The 26,383-nt window shown below is 45.6% G+C and overlaps 1 protein-coding gene and 1 long non-coding RNA gene across 5 annotated transcripts in view; both read right to left on the minus strand.

Annotated features, from left to right (window-relative positions):
- The window catches only part of micu1 (mitochondrial calcium uptake 1), a 128,899-nt gene extending 104,991 nt beyond the window's left edge, over nucleotides 1-23,908 (minus strand). For 3 of the 4 annotated variants that reach the window (XM_029702778.1, XM_029702771.1, XM_029702762.1), the window contains exons 1-3: nucleotides 23,614-23,908; nucleotides 12,077-12,244; nucleotides 4,539-4,725 (exon numbers count right to left, since the gene is read on the minus strand). In XM_029702778.1, the coding sequence (XP_029558638.1) occupies nucleotides 4,539-4,725; nucleotides 12,077-12,243 (354 nt within the window). In that variant the 5' untranslated portion in view covers nucleotide 12,244; nucleotides 23,614-23,908. The remainder of the gene's footprint in view (nucleotides 1-4,538; nucleotides 4,726-12,076; nucleotides 12,245-23,613) is intronic. The other variant, XM_029702786.1, reaches the window with a different exon arrangement.
- On the minus strand, nucleotides 2,609-3,141 carry LOC115155821 (uncharacterized). The gene is made up of 2 exons (XR_003868139.1): nucleotides 2,818-3,141; nucleotides 2,609-2,780 (listed from the first exon to the last, which is right to left on the minus strand). It is a non-coding gene; the product is annotated as an uncharacterized LOC115155821 (long non-coding RNA).
- Nucleotides 23,909-26,383: the final 2,475 nt, after the last annotated feature.

The following is a 26,383-nucleotide window of genomic DNA, read 5'->3' on the forward strand; positions in this document are numbered from 1 at the left end:
CCGGTTAGTCAGGCTGATTGAGGTAGTATGTACATGTAGATATGACCAAAAGTATGTAGAGACCCCTTCAAATTAGTGGATGTGGCTATTTCAGCCACAACAGTTGCTGACAGGTGTATAAAATTGAGTACACATCTATGCAATCTCCATAGACAAACACTGGCAGTAGAATGGCCTTACTGAAGAGCTCAGTGAATTTCAACATGGCACCATTATAAGATGCCACCTTTCCAACAAGTCAGTTTGTCAAATTTCTGCATGGAAGAACTTGACTGGCCTACACAGAGCCCTGACTTCTACCCCATTGAACACCTTTGGGTTGAATTGGAACGCTGACTGCGAGCCAGGCCTAATCGCCCAACATCAGTACCCAACCTCACTAATGCTCGTGGCTGAATGGAAGCAAGTCCCCGCAGCAATGTTCCAACATCTAGTGGAAAGCCTTCCCAGAAGAGTGGAGACTGTTATAGCAGCAAAGGGGGGGACCAACTCCATATTAATGCCCATGATTTTGGAATGAGATGTTGGACGAGCAGGTGTCCACATACTTTTGGCATGTTATACAGTCTACAGAATGCAAGAGAGGAATGCAGGCCAAGCAGAGAGGAGAATTCCACCAAAGCAAAATGTCCAGTCAGAAATCAACCTCCCCGTTTTAAAAACAGTAGTGTGAATATTATATATTCCCTTCTCTCTCCATTCGATAGGCTATGAATATGACTGAAGGCTACGCTTCATCGTTTTATGCATGGCTTTCTCCTGATGCAATATCCTGTTTCACAAAGTCGTGGCTGAACAAGGACACGGTAAATATAAACGTAGCCGTTTTTCCTATACCTCGGGGAAGCTCAGAGGGGTACGTGTCTCTTTCTTAACAACAGCTGGTGCGCAATCTCTAATATTAAGGAAGTCTGGAGGTTCTACTCACCTGAGAACACCTCATTAGCTGTAGACCATACTACTGACCAAGACAGGTTTCATCTAGATGTTTTATAGCTGTCTATTTACCACCACAAACAGATGCTGGTACTAAGACCACACTCAACCAGCTGCATAAGGCCATAAACAAACAAGAAAATACTCACCAAAAAGGTGGCGCCCCTAGTGGCCGGTGATTTTAAAGCAGGAAAACGGAAATTCGTCTTTCCACATTTCTACCAGTATGTCACCTATACATAACTCTATACCACCTTTACTCTACACAGAGATGCATCCAAAGCTCTCCCTCGCCCTCCATTTGGCAAATCTGACCATAGCTCTATCCTCCTGATTGTAAGCAACAATCAAAAACTCAAAACAGGAAGTACCAGTGACGCACTCAATACGGAAGTGGTCAGATGACGCAGATGCTAAGCTACAGGACTGTTTTGCTAGTACCGACTGGAATATGTTCCGGGACTCATCCGATGGCATTGAGGAGTACACCACATCAGTCACCAGCTTCATAAAAAAAGGGCATCGATGACATTGTCCCCACAGTGACTGTACGTACATTTCCCAACCAGAAGCCATGGATTACAGGCAACATCTGTACTGAGCTAAAGGGTAGAGCTGCAGCTTTCAAGGAGCGGGACGCTAATAAGAAATCCCACTACGCCCTCAGACGAACCATCAAACAGGCATTCAAAACATCGGGGTGTAGTGGAGCGGGTCGAGAACTTCAAGCTCCTCGTTGTCCACATCCCTAAAAGGTCCTATCATGGTCCAAGCACACCAAGACAGTCGTGAAGAGGGCATGACAACGCTTCTTCCCCCTCAGGAGACTGAAAAGATTTGGCATGGGCCCTCAGATCCTCAAAAGGTTCTACAGCGGCACCATCGAGAGCATCTGGCTACATCACAGCTTGGTATGGCAACTGCTTTGCATCTGACCGCAAGGCGCTACAGAGGGTAGTGTGTACAGCCCAGTACATCACTGGGGCCAAGCTTCCTGACATCCAGGACCTCTATACCAGGCAGTGTCAGAGGAAGGCCCTAAAAATTGTTTAAAAATAAATAACATTTTTTAAAAAAGACTCCAGCCACCCAAGTATTTTTTGCACTGACTCTTGCACACTCACTGGACTCTACCCACACACACACACACACACACACACACACACACACACACATCCTTACACTGACACTCCAACACACAAGCACAAAACACACGTGCATAGATGCCACACACACACTCTCACATACATTGCAGCTACTCTGTTTATTATCTATCCTGATTCCCTAGTCACTTTACCCCCTACCTACAGTACATATTACCTCCACTACCTGGTACCCCTAGCTACAGTACATATTGCCTCCACTACCTGGTACCCCTAGCTACAGTACATATTGCCTCCACTACCTGGTACCCCTACCTACAGTACATATTACCTCCACTACCTGGTACCCCTAGCTACAGTACATATTGCCTCCACTACCTGGTAACCCTACCTACAGTACATATTACCTCCACTACCTAGTACCCCTAGCTACAGTACATATTACCTCCACTACCTGGTACCCCTACCTACAGTACATATTGCCTCCACTACCTGGTACGCCAGCACATTGACTCAATAGCAGTACCTCTTGTACATAGCCTTGTTATTTTATTGTGTTACTATTTCTGTTTTTGCAAATTTTTCTTACTTTTTAACTTCATTGTTGTGAAAGGGCTCGTAAGTATTTCGGCACATGTGACAAATAACATTTTAATTAGCCAGGGGACTAATAATGACAGAGTACAATAATGACCAGTTCAATCAAGTTTAAGAAATGATTTATGTAGGCTGGGAAATCACCTGTCCTCCCCCCTCTGAAAACCAGACGTCCAATCACCTGTCCTCCCCCCTCTGAAAACCAGACGTCCAATCACCTGTCCTCCCCCCTCTGAAAACCAGACGTCCAATCACCTGTCCTCCCCCCTCTGAAAACCAGACGTCCAATCACCTGTCCTCCCCCCTCTGAAAACCAGACGTCCAATCACCTGTCCTCCCCCCTCTGAAAACCAGACGTCCAATCACCTGTCCTCCCCCCTCTGAAAACCAGACGTCCAATCACCTGTCCTCCCCCCTCTGAAAACCAGACGTCCAATCACCTGTCCTCCCCCCTCTGAAAACCAGACGTCCAATCACCTGTCCTCCCCCCTCTGAAAACCAGACGTCCAATCCCGTCCTCCCCCCTCTGAAAACCAGACGTCCAATCCCCTGTCCTCCCCCCTCTGAAAACCAGACGTCCAATCCCCTGTCCTCCCCCCTCTGAAAACCAGACGTCCAATCCCCTGTCCTCCCCCCTCTGAAAACCAGACGTCCAATCCCCTGTCCTCCCCCCTCTGAAAACCAGACGTCCAATCCCCTGTCCTCCCCCCTCTGAAAACCAGACGTCCAATCCCCTGTCCTCCCCCCTCTGAAAACCAGACGTCCAATCCCCTGTCCCCCCCCCTCTGAAAACCAGACGTCCACTCACCTGTCCTCCTCCCTCTGGAAACCAGATGTCCAATCACCTTCCTCCTACTAGATAAAAGCTTTACTACATGTTGAACAGTAGTTTATTTCCTAAATATTCTAGCCTACGAAGGTGTTGTCCTAAAGTTGCTGTGGCTTTCAAAAATAAACAAGAAAGAATTTTGCCTAAGCTATTCTCAATCACAGCTTTATGAGACAGAAAAATAAAATACTATAATTTAATTTTGAGGCAAAAGAAAAGAGGGACAACTAGTCAAATAAAGCCATTAGTATCCAGATCTGAAGAACGTATATATACACTGGATAAGAGCGTCTGCTAAATGACTAACATGGAAATGTAAAAGACGGTAGGCTACTTCTATCCAACCCACGATGTAGTCCTATAACCTAGCTTACTACGCTAAGACAGCCCGTTCAGACAGTCACTGCTCCATCATGATGTAGTCCTATAACCTAGCTTACTACGGTAAGACAGCCCGTTCAGACAGTCACTGTTGCATCATGATGCTCTACCAACTGAGCCACACGGGACTGTGGCTCAGTTGGTGCCTCTCTTATCTAACCCAACCTTGTTAACCTGAAAAGCTGTGAAAATGTAAATGGATGGATGTCCTGATATGTTTATGAGTGGAGATGTGCATGTTGATTAACTCTGGGTGGTGGTGGGGGGGGGGGGGGGCTGGACGCTGACTCGTCACTGGATGAACTGGGATTTTTAAAGTACTCAACACGCTGTTCCAGACGCTCCATCAAATGAAATAACGTGTGTGTTTGTTAAATGAGGTTTGGCTGGACAAAAGAGATGGACACACACCCCCACACAGGGAATCTTTGATTTGATGCCAGCTCAACTAAACAAGAGAGGAGAGAAGAGACTAGGAGTGGAGAGACGAGGAGAGAAGAGTGGAGAGACGAGGAGAGAAGAGTGGAGAGACGAGGAGAGAAGAGTGGAGAGACGAGGAGAGAAGAGTGGAGAGACGAGGAGAGAGGAGAGACGAGGAGAGAAGAGTGGAGAGACGAGGAGAGGACGCCTGTGTGTGTGTGTGTGTGTGTGTGTGATTGAATGGCTGTGGGTTGTCATAGTTTATTGATTACCTTGCGGTCACGGAATCCCGATCGTGGTTTCTTCTTCTTACCATCCGCTCCTCCCTCCTCGCCCTCCTCTCCGTCGCTGGCCTCCACCGAACTCTCAGCCTCTGACTCCGCCTCTTTCACAAACCCCGCCTCCTTTGCCTCGGGATGTTCGTCGTGCTCGACAGAAGGCCCGGCATCTGCGTAGGCTCTGGGTTCACACAGGAAGTAAACACAGGAAGCAGATTAAAAAAGGAACTCTACTACATTCAAAGCATTTGTGTTTTCAGCCCACAGACCAGCTGCAAACAGAGTTCAGATAGAGACCTGAGGGAGTGTAGTAGTAGTAGTGAGATGGTCATGCCCTGTGGCTAAGGGGTTAACACTACACACTACTACTGCAATGCAGCCCACAGACCAATGCAGAATCTAACACAATGCTTCATCTAACACAATGCTTCATCTAACACAACTGTGTGTGTGTTTAACAGAGAGAAAGAAAGGAGAAAAAGAGAGAGAGAGTGAAAAATATGTATTTGCAAAGAAAGTGCGTGTTGTGTCTCGTACTGTCATTTTGTTAGCTAGGGCCATCTACTTTAACTGCTTCCTGTCTTCCCAGTAGCCTACTTGGTGTGTGAACTGCTTCCTGTCCTCCCAGTAGTCTACTTGGTGTGTGAACTGCTTCCCGTCTTCCCAGTAGCCTACTTGGTGTGTGAACTGCTTCCTGTCCTCCCAGTAGCCTACTTGGTGTGTGAACTGCTTCCTGTCTTCCCAGTAGCCTACTTGGTGTGTGAACTGCTTCCTGTCCTCCCAGTAGTCTACTTGGTGTGTGAACTGCTTCCTGTCCTCCCAGTAGACTACTTGGTGTGTGAACTGCTTCCCGTCTTCCCAGTAGCCTACTTGGTGTGTGAACTGCTTCCTGTCCTCCCAGTAGTCTACTTGGTGTGTGAACTGCTTCCCGTCTTCCCAGTAGTCTACTTGGTGTGTGAACTGCTTCCTGTCTTCCCAGTAGCCTACTTGGTGTGTGAACTGCTGACTGCTCATAACTTGCAGATGACTGTTGACACATCAACCAGAATTAAGAGACAGAGACATTTGTGACTTGTTTTGTCAAATCAGTGGCTGTAGTGTCAAATCGGAGGGCCTACTGTCTGGACCTCTGGCAGTCTCTATGGGGGTACCACAGGGTTCAATTCTTGGGCCAACTCTTTTCTCTGTATACATAAATGATGTCGCTCTTGCTGCTGGTGAATCTCTGATCCACCTCTACGCAGACGACACCATTCTGTATACTTCTGGCCCTTCTTTGGACACTGTGTTAACAACCCTCCAGACGAGCTTCAATGCCATTCAACTCTCCTTCCGTGGTCTCCAACTGCTCCTAAACACAAGTAAAACTAAATGCATGCTCTTCAACCGATCGCTGCCTGCACCTGCCCGCCCATCCAGCATAACTTCTCTGGACGGTTCTAACTTAGAATTTGTGGACAACTACAAATACCTAGGTGTCTGGTTAGACTGTAAACTCTCCTTCCAGACTCACATCAATCATCTCCAATCCAAAGTGAAATCTAGAATTGGCTTCCTATTTCGCAACAAAGCATCCTTGACTCATGCTGCCAAACATACCCTCGTAAAACTGACCATCCTACCAATCCTCGACTTCGGCGATGTCATTTACAAAATAGCCTCCAATACCCTACTCAACAAGCTGGATGCAGTCTATCACAGTGCCATCCGTTTTGTCACCAAAGCCCCATATACAACCCACCACTGCGACCTGTATGCTCTCGTTGGCTGGCCTTCACTTCATCATCGTCGCCAAACACATTGGCTCCAGGTCATCTACAAGACCCTGCTAGGTAAAGTCCCCCCTTATCTCCGCTCACTGGTCACCATAGCAGCACCCACCTGTAGCACGCGCTCCAGCAGGTATATCTCTCTGGTCACCCCTAAAGCCAACTCCTCCTTTGGTCGTCTCTCCTTCCAGTTCTCAGCTGCCAATGATTGGAACGAACTACAAAAATCTCTAAAACTGGAAACACTTATCTCCCTCACTAGCTTTAAGCACCAGCTGTCAGAGCAGCTCACAGATCTCTGCACCTGTACATAGCCCATCTTTAATTGAGCCCAAACTACTACCTTTTCCCCTACTGTATTTATTTATTTTATTTATTTTGCTCCTTTGCACCATATTATTTATATTTTAACTTTTAACTTTCTTCAAACTACAAATCTACCATTCCAGTGTTTTTTTTCTTGCCATACTTCATTTACTTTGCCACCATGGCATTTTTTTGCCTTTACCTCCATTATCTCACATCATTTGCTCACATTGTATATAGTCTTATTTTTTTCTACTGCATCATTGATTGTATGTTGTTTTACTCCATGTGTAACTCTGTGTTTTTGTATGTTGTCGAACTGCTTTGCTTTATCTTGGCCAGGTCGCAATTGTAAATGAGAACTTGTTCTCAACTTGCCTACCTGGTTAAATAAAGGTGAAATAAAAGTATTGGAAGGGGAGTGGTTTCACCTCTCCAAGGCAATTAGTGTTAGTTCTTCAGTCTCCCCTGGTTTCTCAGCGGCGGTCATGTCACTAAACTAAGACCGTCCTGCCAAGGTGTTTGAGAAAGACTCCACACCACTCTCATCCGAGTATCTTACCTAGTTATTTACAGATTCTCATTTTGCTCTTTTGTTAAAATTAACTATGTGTGTGTTTTGTATACCTGTCCGTACCCCTCCCTGTAGGCTTTACACGCTGCAACCCTTCTCGTTTAGTTTACCCTGCGAGCACAACCCATGTGGAGTTCCAGGTCTCTGGCAGCGTTTGGAACTGCCGATCTGCGGTCAAGAACACCGAGTTCATCTCAAGGTGATCTGCTCTTCAGGCCCTTGACTTCCTGTCCCTGATGGAGACATGGATCACCCCAGAGAACACTACTACTCCAGCTGCTCTCTCGTCGTCTGACTACGTTTTCTCTCCTAGTCAGAGCATCTGGTCATCGCTGTGGTGGCACAGGTCTACTCATTCCTCCTAAGTAGATGTTCTCTTTTCTCCCCCTGTCCATGTCCTCTGTCACTTGTCCATCTCCTCTGTCACCGCATTTCAATTCCATGCGGTCACTGTCACTTTTCCACTCAAGCTTAACGTTGTCATTTATTGCCCACCAGGTGCCCTTAGAGAATTCCTCAATGAGCTTGACACCTTGATAAGCACATTTCCTGACGATGGCTCACCGGTCTTCGTACTTGGCGACTTCAACCTCCCGACATCTGCCTTCGATTCATTTCTTTCCAACTCTCACTTTCCCCTCCTTGCCTCTTGACCTCACCTTTTCCCAGTCCACTCCAATTTACAAGGCAGGCAATATGCTTGACCTCATTTTTACAAGAGGCTGCTCACCAACTAATCTCACTGCAACCCCCCTCCAGGTCTCTGTTCTCCTACTAATCTCACTGCAACCCCCCTCCAGGTCTCTGTTCTCCTACTAATCTCACTGCAACCCCCCTCCAGGTCTCTGTTCTCCTACTAATCTCACTGCAACCCCCCTCCAGGTCTCTGTTCTCCTACTAATCTCACTGCAACCCCCCTCCAGGTCTCTGTTCTCCTACTAATCTCACTGCAACCCCCCTCCAGGTCTCTGTTCTCTTACTAATCTCACTGTAACCCCCCTCCAGGTCTCTGTTCTCCTACTAATCTCACTGCAACCCCCCTCCAGGTCTCTGTTCTCCTACTAATCTCACTGCAACCCCCCTCCAGGTCTCTGTTCTCCTACTAATCTCACTGTAACCCCCCTCCAGGTCTCTGTTCTCCTACTAATCTCACTGTAACCCCCCTCCAGGTCTCTGTTCTCCTACTAATCTCACTGCAACCCCCCTCCAGGTCTCTGTTCTCCTACTAATCTCACTGCATCCCCCCTCCAGGTCACTGTTCTCCTACTAATCTCACTGCAACCCCCCTCCAGGTCTCTGTTCTCCTACTAATCTCACTGTAACCCCCCCCCCCCCCCCTGCAGGTCTCTGTTCTCCTACTAATCTCACTGCAACCCCCCTCCAGGTCTCTGTTCTCCTACTAATCTCACTGCAACCCCCCTCCAGGTCTCTGTTCTCCTACTAATCTCACTGCAACCCCCCCCCCCAGGTCTCTGTTCTCCTACTAATCTCACTGCAACCCCCCCCCCCTCCAGGTCTCTGTTCTCCTACTAATCTCACTGTAACCCCCCTCCAGGTCTCTGTTCTCCTACTAATCTCACTGTAACCCCCCTCCAGGTCTCTGTTCTCCTACTAATCTCACTGTAACCCCCCTCCAGGTCTCTGTTCTCCTACTAATCTCACTGCATCCCCCCTCCAGGTCTCTGTTCTCCTACTAATCTCACTGCATCCCCCCTCCAGGTCTCTGTTCTCCTACGAATCTCACTGTAACCCCCCTCCAGGTCTCTGTTCTCCTACTAATCTCACTGCAACCCCCCTCCAGGTCTCTGTTCTCCTACTAATCTCACTGTAACCCCCCTCCAGGTCTCTGTTCTCCTACTAATCTCACTGCAACCCCCCTCCAGGTCTCTGTTCTCCTACTAATCTCACTGCATCCCCCCTCCAGGTCTCTGTTCTCCTCCTAATCTCACTGTAACCCCCCTCCAGGTCTCTGTTCTCCTCCTAATCTCACTGCAACCCCCCTCCAGGTCTCTGTTCTCCTACTAATCTCACTGCAACCCCCCTCCAGGTCTCTGTTCTCCTACTAATCTCACTGTAACCCCCCTCCAGGTCTATGTTCTCCTACTAATCTCACTGTAACCCCCCTCCAGGTCTCTGTTCTCCTACTAATCTCACTGTAACCCCCCCCCCCCCCCTCCAGGTCTCTGTTCTCCTACTAATCTCACTGCAACCCCCCCCCCCCTCCAGGTCTCTGTTCTCCTACTAATCTCACTGCAACCCCCCCCCCCCTGCAGGTCTCTGTTCTCCTACTAATCTCACTGTAACCCCCCCCCCTCCAGGTCTCTGTTCTCCTACTAATCTCACTGCAACCCCCCCCCCCCTGCAGGTCTCTGTTCTCCTACTAATCTCACTGTAACCCCCCCCCCCCCCCCCCCTGCAGGTCTCTGTTCTCCTACTAATCTCACTGTAACCCCCCTCCAGGTCTCTGTTCTCCTACTAATCTCACTGCAACCCCCCTCCAGGTCTCTGTTCTCCTACTAATCTCACTGTAACCCCCCTCCAGGTCTCTGTTCTCCTACTAATCTCACTGTAACCCCCCTCCAGGTCTCTGTTCTCCTACTAATCTCACTCTAACCCCCCTCCAGGTCTCTGTTCTCCTACTAATCTCACTGCAACCCCCCTCCAGGTCTCTGTTCTCCTACTAATCTCACTGTAACCCCCCTCCAGGTCTCTGATCACTACTTTGTTCCCTTTTCTGTCTCCCTCTCCTCCAACCCTAACCACTCAGACCCTACCCAGATGTTCATGCACCGTTGCAATCTCCCTCCCCCACTTCTCCTTATATCCCATTATCTCTCCCCTCTGCTAAATCCTCCTGTCTCCCGAGTCTGTCTCCCGAGTCTGTCTCCTCGACCCAACTATCCTCCCTTTCCGCATCCTATGACTCGCACTGTCCCCTTTCCCTCCCGGCCGTGTCGGCCCTCCACTTCTGCTCTGTGGCTGCGTGACTCATTGCGAGCTTACAGAACAGGGCTGCGGGCAACTGAGTGAAAACGGAGGAGAAACTAAAACATCCGGAGGACCTATCATCCTTTCATTCTATACCTTCTCTTCCTCTGTATCCACTAGCCAATTTCTTTCACTAAATTTCAAGCTTCTGCCTCTAACCCTAGGAAAATCTTTTCCACCTTCTCCCTCTGCGTACGACTTTCTCAACCACGCTCAAAGAAAAAGGTTGACGACATCTGCTACTCATTCACTCAGCCTATTGAGTCCACTGGTCTCAATCACACAGAACTACCCTACACCTTGACCTCTTTCCTCGCCAGATGACATTCTGCGACCAGTGAGGTCTGAACGCCCGACCCCCATCCCCTCCTCCACTCTCTAGAGATCTTCTCCCATTCCTCATCAACCCCTCCCTGACCACTGGCTGCGTCCCCTCTCACTTCAACAAGGACAGAGTTAATCCCCTCCAAGAAACCAACAACTCATCTGACGTCAAACTATAGACCTGTATCTCTTTCTTTTCCTTCCAAAACACTCGGGCGTGCTGTCTCTGACCAACTTTCTCATTATTCCTCTCAGAACAATCTGGACCCTAACCAGTCAGGCCTCAAGATGGGTCATTCAACCGAGACTGCTCTTCTGTGTCAGAGGTCCTCTGAACTGTCCAAGCTGAATCTTTCTCTTCTGTCATCATCCTCCTACAGCTATCCGCTGCCTTCGACATAACCATCCGATCCTCCTCTTCACCCTGTCAGGGCTCGACGTCTCAGGCACTGCACATCCTACCTGGCAGGCTGGTCCTACCACAGGATCTGTGTCTGGACCACACACACACTACTGGTGTTCCCCAGGGCTCGGTTCTAGGCCCTTTTCTATCTATACACCAAGTCACTCAGCTCAGTCATATCCTCAAATAGTCTCTCCTATCATTACTATGCAGATGACACCCAACTACTTCTCTTTTCCCCCCCTTCTGACACCCAGGTGGCGACACGCATCTCTGCATGCCTGGCAGATATCTCAGCTCGGATGTCGGCCCACCACCTCAAACTCAACAAGACATTACTGCTCTTCCTCTCGGGGGAGGCCTACCCGCACAAAGACTTCCATCACGGTTGACAACTCGTGTCGCCCTCTAAGAGTGTAAAGAACATTGGTGTGACACTGGACAAGACCCTGTTCTCTGAAAACATCAAAGCAGTGACCCGCTCCTGCAGGTTCATGCTCAACATCCGTATAGTACGACCCTACCGCACACAGGAAGCAGCGCAGGTCCAAATCCAGGAACTTGTCCTCGCCCATCTGGAATTCTGCAACTCGCCGTTGGCTGGGCTCAACACTTATGCCATCAAACCTCTGCAATTTAGCCAGAATGCAGCAGCCCGCCTAGTGTTCAACCTTTCCGAGTTCTCCCATGTCTACCCGCTCCTCCCCACACTCCACTGACTTCCAGTTGAAGCTCACATCCACTACTAGACCATGGTGCTTACCTACAGACCAGCAAGAGGAACTGCCCCTCCCTACCGTCAGGATATGTTCAAACCCTACACCCCAACCTGAGTACTCTGTTCTGCCACCTCTGGTCACTTAGCCCTTCCACCCTGACGGGGAGGGCAGCTCCTGCTCAGCCCAAGCTCTCCTACCCACCCAGTCTGACTTTACTGATAGCTACGTTATTGACAAAAAAAAGTACTTTCTATGCCTGATATGTGGTTGTCCCACCTAGCTATCTTAAGATGAATGCACTAACTGTAAATCGCGCTGGATAAGAGTCTGCTAAATGACAAATGTTGAATTGAAATAGAATTGACCCAAAACACGGATCATCACATGAGTTATAATCAGATAGTGTAGAGGTCAAGAAGACGCATGTGTGTGTGTGCACATGTTCATACCTGGTCCAGAGTAGTCCAGCGCTGGCTGAGGCCCCGGTCACGCCCACCAGAGCTGCTAGCATCAGTCTCCTCTTACTGGCCCCGCCCCTCACAGCCTCACCATGGTAACGACGTGACAACTGCACCAGCCCCAACGCTACCGCCGACAACGCCCGCAAGCGGTACATTCTGGAGAGCGAGAAAGATGTAAACGAGAGGTGCAAGAATTTCTCACATGGAGACGTGACTTGTAACATTGTTAAATGTTTATCAAATGTCTTGGACACACCAGAAATAGAAAGGTAGGTCTTTACAATTCATTTTTTTGGGGAATATATTTAACTTATGGGCTACGTGGGACACAGCCAGTGAAATATCAGGGCGGCAAATTCAAAAACAACAAAATGTCATAATTCAACTTTCTCAAACATAGAACTATTTTAAAGATACACTTCTCCTTAATGTAACCACATTGTCCGATTTCAAAAAGGCTTTACAGCGAAAGCAAAACATTAGATTGTTAGGAGAGTACATAGACAAAAATAATCACACAGCCATTTTTCAAGCAAGGACATGTGTCAATAAAACCCAAAACACAGCTAAATGAAGCACTAACCTTTGACGATCTTCCTCAGATGACACTCCTAGGACATTATGTTACACAATACATGTATGTTTTGTTCGATAAAGTTCATATTTATATCCAAAAACAGCATTTTACATTGGCGCGTGATGTTCAGAAAATGTATTCCACCAAAACGTCCGGTGAATGTGCACATCAATTTACAAAAATACTCATCATAAATGTTGACAAAATATATCACAATTATTTAAGGAATAATAGATAGACTACCCCTGGATGCAACTGCTGTGTCAGAGTTTAAAATAGCTTTATTGAGAAATAATATTTTTCAATATTCTGAGTACATAGCTCAGCCATCACAGCGAGCTATTCAGACACCTGCCAAGTTCGGGGCAACCTAAACTCAAAATTAGTATTAGAAATATTCTCTTACCTTTGCTGATCTTCTTCAGAATGCACTCCCAGGACTGCTACTTCCACAAGAAATGTTGTTTTTGTTCCAAATAATCCATATTTATGTCAAAATACCTCCGTTTTGTTCGTGCGTACAGATCACTTATCCAAAGGCATAATGCACGAGCGCGGAACCAGAGACGAAAAGTCAAAATGTTCCATTACCGTACTTAGAAACATGTCAAACGCTGTTTAAAATCAATCTTTATGGTATTTTTAACATAAAATTGCAATAATATTCAAACCAGACAATAGCATATTCATTCAAGGAGAAAAAGAAGGAACAGCGTGCTCGTGTGACCGCGCATATCCAATCCCTTTGTTGCCAGGCAGTCCACTCAGAAACTGAGCTCCTATTATCTGCCCAGTGACAGGAGAAGGCTCAATCCACTTTCTGAAGGCTTTAGACAGCCAATGGAAGCCTTAGGAAGTGCAACGTAACCCCACGGGTACTGTAGTTTCGAAAGGGACTAGAAAGAACTACAATTCTCAGATCCTCCACTTCCTGGTTGACTTTTTCTCAAGTTTTTGCCTGACATATGAGTTATGTTATACTCACAGACACCATTTAAACAGTTTTAGAAACTTCAGAATGTTTTCTATCCAAATCTACTAATAATATGCATATTCTAGTTTCTGGGCCAGAGTAGTAACCCGTTTAAATTGGGTACGTTTTTCATCCGGCCGTGAAAATACTGCCCCCTAGCCCAGACAGGTTAAAGACACTATTCCCCGAATGGCTGTAACTGCTGGTCACAATCCCATCAGAGAGCTGTAACTGCTGGTCACAATCCCATCAGAGAGCTGTAACTGCTACTCACAATCCCATCAGAGAGCTGTAACTGCTGGTCACAATCCCATCAGAGAGCTGTAACTGCTGGTCACAATCCCATCAGAGAGCTGTAACTGCTGGTCACAATCCCATCAGAGAGCTGTAACTGCTGGTCACAATCCCATCAGAGAGCTGTAACTGCTACTCACAATCCCATCAGAGAGCTGTAACTGCTACTCACAATCCCATCAGAGAGCTGTAACTGCTACTCACAATCCCATCAGAGAGCTGTAACTGCTACTCACAATCCCATCTAAAAGTTGTCAAATGAAGAGCTCATTATTCATCTAATAAAATCTGTCAACAATGAAGTGGGATATTCATAGCAGACAGTCCTTTGCGTTTAAAAGCCACGTGGCGTGCCAAGCATAGATTTATAGGTGCCAACTGTGCTGGGCCTAGCACTGCAACACACCATATCCCTTTCTCCCCGCAGCACAGGCTCCTCCCCCAGAATTAACAGATGAATATAATAGAACCTAAAAATAAAGTCCTCTAGCCGTAGTGCACACGTTGAGTCCCCTCTGAAAATGTCTTCTGGGCCTATCACTGCGACACAGCACCATCCCCCCCCCCCCCCTCCCCCCTCCCAGTCCTCTGCTTCGCCCTGGGGGTCAGGATTTAGAAACATTTCCTCCAGAAACTAATTAACCATCTAAAAAGAAGCTTTAAAAAAAACAAGTGTTCTATACTGGTGAGCTCTGTCATTCCTTCGTGCAGAGCTCACACACACACACACACTAAAAGAATAGTGCTAGAGGAAATAGCAGCTGTTTTATAGGCTCATGACCAATTTTGCTGTTGTTCATTAAAAAAAAAAATGTAAAAAACATTGGCTGATTTTAGCGGGGTTTTTTGTACATCATGTTTATGCCATCGTTTCCTATGAACGAAAAGAGCATCCTGTTGCCTAATCACTTTACCCCTACCTACAATAAAAAAAATGTAAATAAACATTCCAGGTGAAGCTGGTTGAGAGAATACCAAGAATGTGCAAAGCTGTCAAAGCAATGGGTGGCTACTTTAAAGAATCTGAAATATAAACTATATTTTGATTTGTTTAACACAATTTTTTTGGTTACCATATGATTCCATGTGTCATTTCATAGTTTTGATGTCAGTTTTTTCCACTGCATTGTTGGGAAGGGCCCGTAAATACACCTTTCACGGTTAGTCTACACATATTGTTTACGATACGTGACAAATTAAATTTGACACACACACGCTACCAACCCTTTTGCCTTTGCTAGCCAATCAATAGCTTAACAAACATTTTTTGTAAAATGTTTTTTTTTTTTTAAATACACGTCCTGGATTCCTTATCAATTTAAATGAATAAACACAGGAGAAAGAATGTATCCCATGGCTCCCGATACGCCTCTGGTGACAAGAAGTTGACTATATAGGGAGCCGTTTGGGATCGCAGCCAAACCTTAGATGAGTTGGTGGTCTGGTCACAGTAAACCAATTCGTAACAGTGCTTGGGCTAAGCTTATCTCTAAAACTTCATTTGGAACATGACTCATTTAAAATTTGTTCCGGTGTCACGGAAAGATGATTAACAATTAAAGAGAAGTCCTCTTGTGATGTCTCTGTGGCTCCAGTATTCCTGTGATCCACACACACACACACACACACACACACACACACACAGACCATGCCCGCCGAGGTCGTAGCCACCTGTCGATATTCCATTACCGATCCAGGCCCCGACTGTCACACTCACTGATTCAGCAGAAAGAAAAAAAGAAAAATAACAATGTGGAATATGCTAATTGGACGATCGGTAGTCCATGACAACGGGGACAGGGTCTCTAAGGCCATTAGGGGAGGTGCTGTTTAAAACAGGACAGAGACAGACAGGTGAGGATCTACTATAGTTGCAGGGACACAAGACCTGCTGGGGTAGGGAGAGGATCTACTATAGTAGCAGGGACACAAGGCCTGGTGGGGTAGAATACTACTAAAGTAGCAGAAACACAAGGCCTGGTGGGGTAGAATACTACTAAAGTAGCAGAAACACAAGGCCTGCTGGGGTAGAATCTACTATAGTAGCAGAGACACAAGGCCTGCTGGGGTAGGGAGTGGATCTACTATAGTAGCAGGGACACAAGGCCTGGTGGGGTAGGATATACTATAGTAGCAGGGACACAAGGCCTGCTGGGGTAGGGAGAGGATCTACTATAGTAGCAGGAACACAAGGCCTGGTGGGGTAGGGAGAGGATATACTATACAGGCAGGAACACAAGGCCTGCTGGGGTAGGGAGAGGATCTACTATAGTAGCAGGGACACAAGGCCTGCTGGGGTAGGATATACTATAGTAGCAGGGACACAAGGCCTGGTGGGGTAGGGAGAGTCTACTATACAGGCAGGAACACAAGGCCTGCTGGGGTAGGGAGAGGATCTACTATAGTAGCAGGGACACAAGGCCTACTGGGGTAGGGAGAGGATCTACTATAGTAGCAGGGACACAAGGCCTGGTGGGGTAGGGAGAGGATCTACTATACAGGCAGGGACACAAGGCCTGGTGGGGTAGGGAGAGGATCTACTATAGTAGCAGGGACACAAGGCCTGGTGGGGTAGAATCTACTATAGTAGCAGGGACACAAGGCCTGCTGGGGTAGGATCTACTATAGTAGCAGGGACACAAGGCCTGGTAGGGTAGGATCTACTATAGTAGCAGGGACACAAGGCCTGGTAGGGTAGGATCTACTATAGTAGCAGGGACACAAGGCCTGGTGGGGTAGAATCTACTATAGTAGCAGGGACACAAGGCCTGGGAGGGTAGGATCTACTATAGTAGCAGGGACACAAGGCCGAGGAGGAAACACTGTGCACCTGGCGACCGTGTCAGTGTGCATGCGCCCGGCCCGCCACAGGAGTCACTAGCGCGCGATGGGACAAGGACATCCTGGCCGGCCAAACCATCCCCTAACCCGGACGACGCTGGGCCAAGTGTGCGCCGCGACATCCTGGTTCGAGTCCAGGCTCTCTCTAGCGGCACAGCGATGCAGTGCCTTAGACCACTGTGCCACTGGGGAGGCCCCTGTTTGGGCTTCTTGCAGTCAATACACTAATTATTTTGTCATTATAAACTGGGTGGTTCGAGCCTTGAATGCTGATTGGCTGACAACCGTGGTATATCAGTCCAAATACCATGGGTATGACAAAAAAATTATTTTTACTGTTCTAATTAAGTTGGTAACAAGCTTATAAAATAGCAATAAGGCACCTCGGGGTTTGAAGAATATGGCCAATATAGCACGGCTAAGGGCTGTATCCAGACACTTTGCGGTGCGTCGTATATAAGAACAGCCCTTAGCCGTGGAATATTGGCCATATACCACACACCCCCAGACTTAATTAAGCAATAATGTACCGGCCCCACTCGACCATCCGCTCAAGAAAATAAAAAAATCATCCCAGGCTGAATGTAGTTGAATAGACTATAGTAGCTGTCTACCTGCTACAGAGACATCCCAGGCTGAATGTAGTTGAATAGACTATAGTAGCTGTCTACCTGCTACAGAGACATCCCAGGCTGAATGTAGTTGAATAGACTATAGTAGCTGTCTACCTGCTACAGAGACATCCCAGGCTGAATGTAGTTGAATAGACTATAGTAGCCGTCTACCTGCTACAGAGACATCCCAGGCTGAATGTAGTTGAATAGACTATAGTAGCTGTCTACCTGCTACAGAGACATCCCAGGCTGAATGTAGTTGAATAGACTATAGTAGCTGTCTACCTGCTACAGAGACATCCCAGGCTGAATGTAGTTGAATAGACTATAGTAGCTGTCTACCTGCTACAGAGACATCCCAGGCTGAATGTAGTTGAAGTGGGAAGTTTACATACGATTTGTAATGACTCCAACCTAAGTGTTTTTCAACCACTCCACAACTGTCTTGTTAACAAATTATAGCTTTGGCAAGTTGGTTAGGACATCTATTTTGTGCATGACACAAGTAATTTTTCCAACAATTGTTTACAGACAGATTATTTCACTTGTAATTCACTGTATCACAATTCCAGTGGGTCAGAAGTTTACATACACTAAGTTGACTGTGCCTTTAAAAAGCTTGGAAAATTCCAGAAATTGATGTCATGGCTTTAGAAGCTTCTGATAGGCTAATTGATACAATTTGAGTCAATTGGAGGTGTACCTGTGGATGTATTTCAAGGCCTACCTTCGAACTCAGTGCTTCTTTTCCTGACATCATGGGAAAATCAAAAGAAATCAGCCAAGACCTCAGAAAAGAAATTGTAGACCTCCACAAGTCTGGTTCATCCTTGGGAGAAATTTACAAACGCCTGAAGGTACCACGTTCATCTGTACAAACAATAGTACAGAAGTATAAACACCATGGGACCACGCAGCCGTCATACCGCTCAGGAAGGAGAGGCGTTCTGTCTCCTAGAGATGAACGTACTTTGGTGCGAAAAGTGCAAATCAATCCCAGAACAACAGCAAAGGACCTTGTGAAGATGCTGGAGGAAACAGGTACAAAAGTATCTATATCCACAGTAAAACGAGCCCTATATCGACATAACCTGACAGGCCGCTCAGCAAGGAAGAAGCCACTGCTCCAAAACCGTCATAAAAAAGCTAGACTACGGTTTGCAACTGCACATGGGGACAAAGATAGTACTTTTTGGAGAAATGTCCTCTGGTCTGATGAAACAAAAATAGAACAATTAGGCCATAATGACCTTCATTATGTTTGGAAGAAAAAGGGGGAGGGTTGCAAGCCGAAGAACACAATCCCAACCGTGAAGCACGGGGGTGGCAGCATCATGTTGTGGGGGTTTGCTGCAGGAGGGACTGGTGCACTTCACAAAATAGATGGCCTCATGAGGCAGGAAAATTATGTGGATATATTGAAGCAACATCTCAAGACATCAGTCAGGAAGTTAAAGCTTGGTCGCAAATGGGTCTTCCAAATGGACAATGACCCCAAGCATACTTCCAAAGTTGTGGCAAATTGGCTTAAGGACAACAAAGTCAAGATATTGGAGTGACCATCACAAAGCCCTGACCTCAATCCCATAGAAAATTTGTGGGCAGAACTGAAAAGTGTGTGCAAGCAAGGAGGCCTACAAACCTGACTCAGTTACACCAGCTCTGTCAGGAGGAATGGGCCAAAATTCACCCAACTTATTGTGGGAAGCTTGTGGAAGGATACCCGAAACATTTGTCCCAAGTTAAGCAATTTCTGACCCACTTGGAATGTGATGAATGAAATAAAAGCTGAAATAAATCCTTCTCTCTACTATTATTCTGACATTTCACATTCTTAAAATAAAGTGGTGATCCTAACTGACCTAAGACAGGGAATTTTTACTCGGATTAAATGTCAGGAACTGTGAAAAACTGAGTTTAAATGTGTTTGGCTAAGGTGTATGTAAACTTCGACTTCAACTGTATATAGAGCATTACTATTGACCAGAACACTATGGGCCCCCCAGTAATGCACTGCATAGGGAATAGGGCTCTATTTGGGACATGGTCCATAGAGCTCCCTCACCGACAGAGAGCCTCAAACCAGGAAGGGGGATTTAAGCAATAGAGCAGCTTTTCATAACTTCCATATTAACACCAGCACAAGAGACCCTGGAATCTCTTGTCCAACGGAAATGACAAGCACATCTCATGTTTTGGTTTGTCACCTACCAACATAAAAATAAAAAAAAAGAGAAAGTTATCCTTTCTGCATGGCTGGCGTCCAGAGACGATCCTGACAGCGATGTCAAGAAGCCAGACAGACACAAACACAGCAGTTTATACTCTCAACTCCTCATAGGACGCTTGCCAGTTGGTGTGAGCCAGTTTGCTGTGAGTGTAGCACACCTGGGCTTGAGGAACCATCTGGTGGAAAATAATATTTTAACAAGAGACAAGCTTTACACTCGATCTGTGAAATCCCCAGTCAGGATGTGAGCTTCGAGCTGTATTATGGGGAAATCATTTTTACCGACTGGGGCCATGCATACTACCTCTTTTCATCCTGCCAGGATTCTGTGTGTTAGTGTTTACACACACACACACACACACACACACACACCATCCTGCTAGAGCCTTTCTCTACCAGACCAATGGGTTCAGGGAATCCCAGAATTCCTCTAAAAAGCATTCCTCCCCCATTACCTCACCATAACCTCCCCCCATAAAACACACACAATAACGTCCTCCACGCCACCACAGAAGCAACACTGATATATGATGGTGTCTGAATCACCTCTAGAACCTGCAGCAACACCGCTGGCCCTCACTGCAACACCGCTGGCCCTCACTGCAACACCGCTGGCCCTCACTGCAACACCGCTGGCCCTCACTGCAACACCGCTGGCCCTCACTGCAACACACTGACCTTGCTACTAACTGCTGTTGCAGTCCCGTGTGGCTCAGTCAGTAAAGCCTTCCTCGTGCGTCGGTTCAGCTGGCGCCTAGCCAAACTAAGAAATTTGGTGCAGTATTTCTCAAATGAAAAAAATAAATAAAAATGTGCATGAAAACAATTAATCTCTCATCGAATAACAAAACACTTCATTGAAAAATCCCTACTAATGACCAATCAACAACGAAGGTTGCCGGGTAACCGGTAAAGTATGTACCAGTACGGAGAAAAAAAATGTATGAAATGTATGCATTCACTACTGTAAGTCGCTCTGGAAAAGAGCGTCTGCTAAATGATTAAAAATGTATGTTAAAAATAGCATTTTATTCAACATTCTGGCTTGTAAAGGTCGTGAGAGGAAGCGTTCCTGATCCCAAAAAAATATAATAATAATTTTAAAAAAGAAAATAATTTATGCCCAACGTAGAATTCAATGAAATTCATTGTTGGATTTCCAGGCTAGCTTAGTGGGAACAAAAATAATCATAACAAAAAAACTGGACATAGTGCACTTCTCAGCGCCAAACGATTTAAAGGCCTTGATTAGGCCAAGTAATAAATAAGTATATGAAACTATCTAGGTCTGACACCTGTAATGTAGGAGACAACATGCATGTCACCATTCAAACCACTAGTTTCTTCTTGAACATAAAGGTAAAGTGTTTGTGAAATACAACCACACAGTACAGTTATTACAGCAACATCTCATCTCCCAAGATGAATAATAACTAAATAAACTAGTAGTTATCCTTTACAGATATCTGGCTGTTCTGTACTGCGATCTAACTTACGCTCTTTCACTTTAGTTTCCAAGGACACCTAAAATCATGAAGGAGACGTCAGGGATCTGATTCCCGTGAGGTTTCCATTCTGTGTTTCCGCTACAAGTCTACCACCCATAATAAACAACATAGCCTGCAGGACCTTCAGAAAGTATTCACACCATTTAACTTTCTCCCACACGTTACAGCATGAATTTAAAATTGATATTTTGTGTCACTGATCAAAACTAAATACCCCATTAGGTCAAAGTGGAATTTTGTTTGTATACTGAACAGAAATATAAATGCAACATGTAAAAAGTGTTGGTGCCACATTTCATGAGCTGAAATAAAAATTGCCCAGAAATGTTCCATATGTACAAAAAGCTTATTTCGCTCAAATTGTGTGCAAAAACGTGTTTACATCCCTGTTAGTGAGCATTTCTCCTTTGCCAAGATAATCCATCCACCTGACAGGTGTGGCATGTGACAAAGCTGATTAAACAGCATGATCATTACGCAGATGCACCGTGTGCTGGGGCAATAAAGGTCTGCTCTAAAATGTGCAGTTTTGTCACAACACAATGTCGCAGATGTCTCAAGTAGAGCGTGTGTGCAAGTGGCATGCTGACTGCAGGAATGTCCAACAGAGCTGTTGCCAGATAATTTAATGTTCATTTTTCAACCATAAGCCACCTCAAACGCTGTTTTAGAGAATTTGGCAGTACATCCAACCGGCCTCACAACCGCAGACCAGGTGTAGCCACACAAGCCCAGGACCTCCACATCCGGCTTCTTCACCTGCGGGATCGTCTGAGGAGAGGGAGGAGGGCTGATGAGGAGTATTTCTGTCTGCAATAAAGCCCTCCCAGGACCACCCATTGCTGCACCCCTGGACCCCATGTTGCATTTATATTTTTGTTCAGTCATGGAACATTTTAGAAATTAATAAAAAATTAAAAGCTGAAATGTCTTGAGTCAATAAGTATTCAACCCCTTTGTTATGACAAGCCTAAATAAGTTCAGGAGTAAAAATGTACTTAACAAATCACATAATATATTACATGGATTCATTCTGTGTTAAATAATAGTGGTTAACATGATTTTTGAATGACTAGCCTATCTCTGTAACCCGCACACAAAATTATCTTTAAGGTCCCTCAATCGAGTAGTGAATTTCAAGCACAGATTCAACCAAAGACAAAAAATATGCTGAATATCTCTTTGAGCATGGTGAAGTTATTAATTAGGCTTTGGATGGTGTATCAATACACTGGCGTCCTTCCTAACTCAGGTGCCGGAGAGGAAGGAAACCACTCAGGATGGAAACCAAGCCATTAAAGAGTTTAATGGTTGTGATAGGAGAAAACTGAGGATGGATCAACAACATTGTAGTTACTCCACAATACTAACGTAATTTGGCAGACTGAAAAGACAGAAGGAAGCCTGTACAGAATAAAAAAATATTGCAAAACATGCCTCCTGTTTGCAACAAGGCACTTAAGTAATACTGCAAGAAATGTGCCTAAGAAATAAACTTTTTGTCCTGAATACAAAGCGTTATGTTTGGGGCAAATCAAACATAACACATCACTGAGTACCACTCTTTATATTTTCAAGCATTTTTGGGGGGATAAAAAGAAATGAAAGAGAGCTAAGCACATGCCAAATCCTGGAGGAAAACCTTTCCGACAGACACTGGAAGATGATTTCACCTTTCAGCAGAACAATAACCTAAAACACAAGGGCCAAGCTACAATTATGGCTTAAAAATCATCTTGAAAAATCTACAGCAAGACTTAAAAATGTCTTTCTTGCAACGATCACCAACCAACTTGACAGAGCTTGAAGAATTCTAATAGTCAAATATTGTACAATGCTGTTGTGTGAAGCTCTTAGAAACTTACCCAAAAGGCTCACAGCTAATCGCTGCCAATAGTGCTTCTAACAGGTATTGTGTCAAGGGGGTGAATACTTGTCTAATCAAGATATATTAGGGTTTTATTTATCGTTCATTTATTTATAAAATGTTACAATTTTTGGGGGACCAAAATGACAATTACATCAAATGTAATTTTTTTTTTTTATCTAGAAAAACATCTCAATGTCAGTGTTTACAAATCAACTAGGGATTATATAACTAAACCATGAAACCTCCTAGGTACAATTGTTTGTTAAAAACAACAACAAAAGCAGAAAACGCCTGGACTGTGTTGTCAAGCTAGGCGCTAGCTGTCTAGTGGCTAGGCTAAGGCTAAATCCAACCAACACTTAGATAATGTGCATCGTCTCTGAAAACACAGCAACATTAATTCATTATTGCATGCAGTCTAAACACAGTTGACTTGTAACTTCTGCCTGATAATAATGAAACAACGAACGAAGAGGCGCTGTCAACCTCCAGTCGTCTCGGAGGCTAGCTAGCAACAGTAGGTAGCTTTTAAACTAGCTACAAATTCCCTATAAAACTGCAATCGGCTAACTAAATATCATATAAATACTGGCTAAAGACTGTTATTTTGCTACTTACTTGAGTTTGGAGACGACTACGACAGGTCTTGAACAGTTTGAAATATGTAGCGACGACGTTTCTCCCGATGTATGTTTTCCCTTGATGCAGTCTGACGCGCTGAAGGCCCGCTCGTCACTAGTTATTACAGCCACAAAGCCAAAACCACGCCTATTTCTAACATGTATCTTCTTAAAATTTTAGATTTTAAACCTAATCCTAACCATATCCACACTACTAACCTTATGCCTAACGTTAAAAAAGCGATTATTTTAGTTTTCATGAACTTTTACGATAAGCCGATTCATGCTTTGTGGCTGTGGTAACCAGTGGAAACGGCCGGCCCCTCCAGCACGTCACTACGGAGGTTGGGGGGGCGGGACAAATATCCACCAAGCTCCACCCATTGCGGTGAGGGCCTCACATGTAAACATTAACCGCTGTGTGTCCCGCTGTGTGCACCGCTGTGTGCTCCGCTCCGCTGTGTTCCGCTGTGTGCTCCGCTGTGTGTTCCGCTGTGTGCAACGCTCCGCTGTGTGTTCCGCTGCTGTGTGCTCCGCTGCTGTGTTGAGTAGAAAGTTGACGTTTATTCCATGTTTATGTGTATATATACACGTGGAGGCCACACACACTACTGAGCCTCATTTTGACTTGTTTTAAGGACATTACATCAAAGTTGGATCAGCCTGTAGTGTGGTTCTCCACTTTAATTTTGAGTGTGACTCCAAATCCAGACCTCCATCGGTTGATAAATTGGGTTTCCATTGATTTATTTTTGTGTGATTTTGTTGTCAGCACATTCAACTATGTAAAGAAAAAAGTATTTAATAAGATTATTTCATTCATTCAGATCTAGGATGTGTTATTTTGGTGTTCCCTTTATTTTTTTGAGCAGTGTATATATATATATATACTGCTCAAAAAAATAAAGGGAACACTTAAACAACACATCCTAGATCTGAATGAAAGAAATAATCTTATTAAATACTTTTTTCTTTACATAGTTGAATGTGCTGACAATAAAAATCACACAAAAATAATCAATGGAAATCCAATTTATCAACCCATGGAGGTCTGGATTTGGAGTCACACTCAAAATTAAAGTGGAAAACCACACTACAGGCTGATCCAACTTTGATGTAATGTCCTTAAAACAAGTCAAAATGAGGCTCAGTAGTGTGTGTGGCCTCCACGTGCCTGTATGACCTCCCTACAACGCCTGGGCATGCTCCTGATGAGGTGTTGGATGGTCTCCTGAGGGATCTCCTCCCAGACCTGGACTAAAGCATCCGCCAACTCCTGGACAGTCTGTGGTGCAACGTGGCGTTGGTGGATGGAGCGAGACATGATGTCCCAGATGTGCTCAATTGGATTCAGGTCTGGGGAACGGGCGGGCCAGTCCATAGCATCAATGCCTTCCTCTTGCAGGAACTGCTGACACACTCCAGCCACATGAGGTCTAGCATTGTCTTGCATTAGGAGGAACCCAGGGCCAACCGCACCAGCATATGGTCTCACAAGGGGTCTGAGGATTTAATCTCGGTACCTAATGGCAGCCAGGCTACCTCTGGCGAGCACATGGAGGGCTGTGCGGCCCCCCAAAGAAATGCCACCCCACACCATGACTGACCCACCGCCAAACCGGTCATGCTGGAGGATGTTGCAGGCAGCAGAACGTTCTCCACGGCATCTCCAGACTCTCACGTCTGTCACGTGCTCAGTGTGAACCTGCTTTCATCTGTGAAGAGTACAGGGCGCCAGTGGCGAATTTGCCAATCTTGGTGTTCTCTGGCAAATGCCAAACGTTCTGCACGGTGTTGGGCTGTAAGCACAACCCCCACCTGTGGACGTCGGGCCCTCATACCACCCTCATGGAGTCTGTTTCTGACCGTTTGAGCAGACACATGCACATTTGTGGCCTGCTGGAGGTCATTTTGCAGGGCTCTGGCAGTGCTTCTCCTGCTCCTCCTTGCACAAAGGCGGAGGTAGCGGTCCTGCTGCTGGGTTGTTGCCCTCCTACGGCCTCCTCCACCTCTCCTGATGTACTGGCCTGTCTCCTGGTAGCGCCTCCATGCTCTGGACACTACGCTGACAGACACAGCAAACCTTCTTGCCACAGCTCGCATTGATGTGCCATCCTGGATGAGCTGCACTACCTGAGCCACTTGTGTGGGTTGTAGACTCCGTCTCATGCTACCACTAGAGTGAAAGCACCGCCAGCATTCAAAAGTGACAAAAACATCAGCCAGGAAGCATAGGAACTAACTGAGAAGTGGTCTGTGGTCCCCACCTGCAGAACCACTCCTTTATTGGGGGTGTCTTGCTAATTGCCTATAATTTCCACCTGTTGTCTATTCCATTTGCACAACAGCATGTGAAATGTATTGTCAATCAGTGTTGCTTCCTAAGTGGACAGTTTGATTTCACAGAAGTGTGATTGACTTGGAGTTACATTGTGTTGTTTAAGTGTTCCCTTTATTTTTTTGAGCAGTGTATATCTTTCTCTCAGTTCAATTCAAGGGGCTTTATTGGCATGGGAACATGTTTAAATTGCAAAAGCAATTGAAATGGATATACAAAAGTGAAATAAACAATAAAAAGTGAACAGGAAAATATTACACTCACAAGTTCCAAAAGAATAAAGACATTACAAATGTCATATTATGTCTATATACAGTGTTGTAACGATGTGCAAATAGATAACGTACAAAAGGGAAAATAAATAAACATAAATATGGGTTGTATTTAAAATGGTGTTTGTTCTTCACTGGTTGCCCTTTTCTTGTGGCAA

The sequence above is a fragment of the Salmo trutta genome, chromosome 2, assembly GCF_901001165.1.
Source record: "Salmo trutta chromosome 2, fSalTru1.1, whole genome shotgun sequence".
Classification (NCBI taxonomy): domain Eukaryota; kingdom Metazoa; phylum Chordata; class Actinopteri; order Salmoniformes; family Salmonidae; genus Salmo; species Salmo trutta.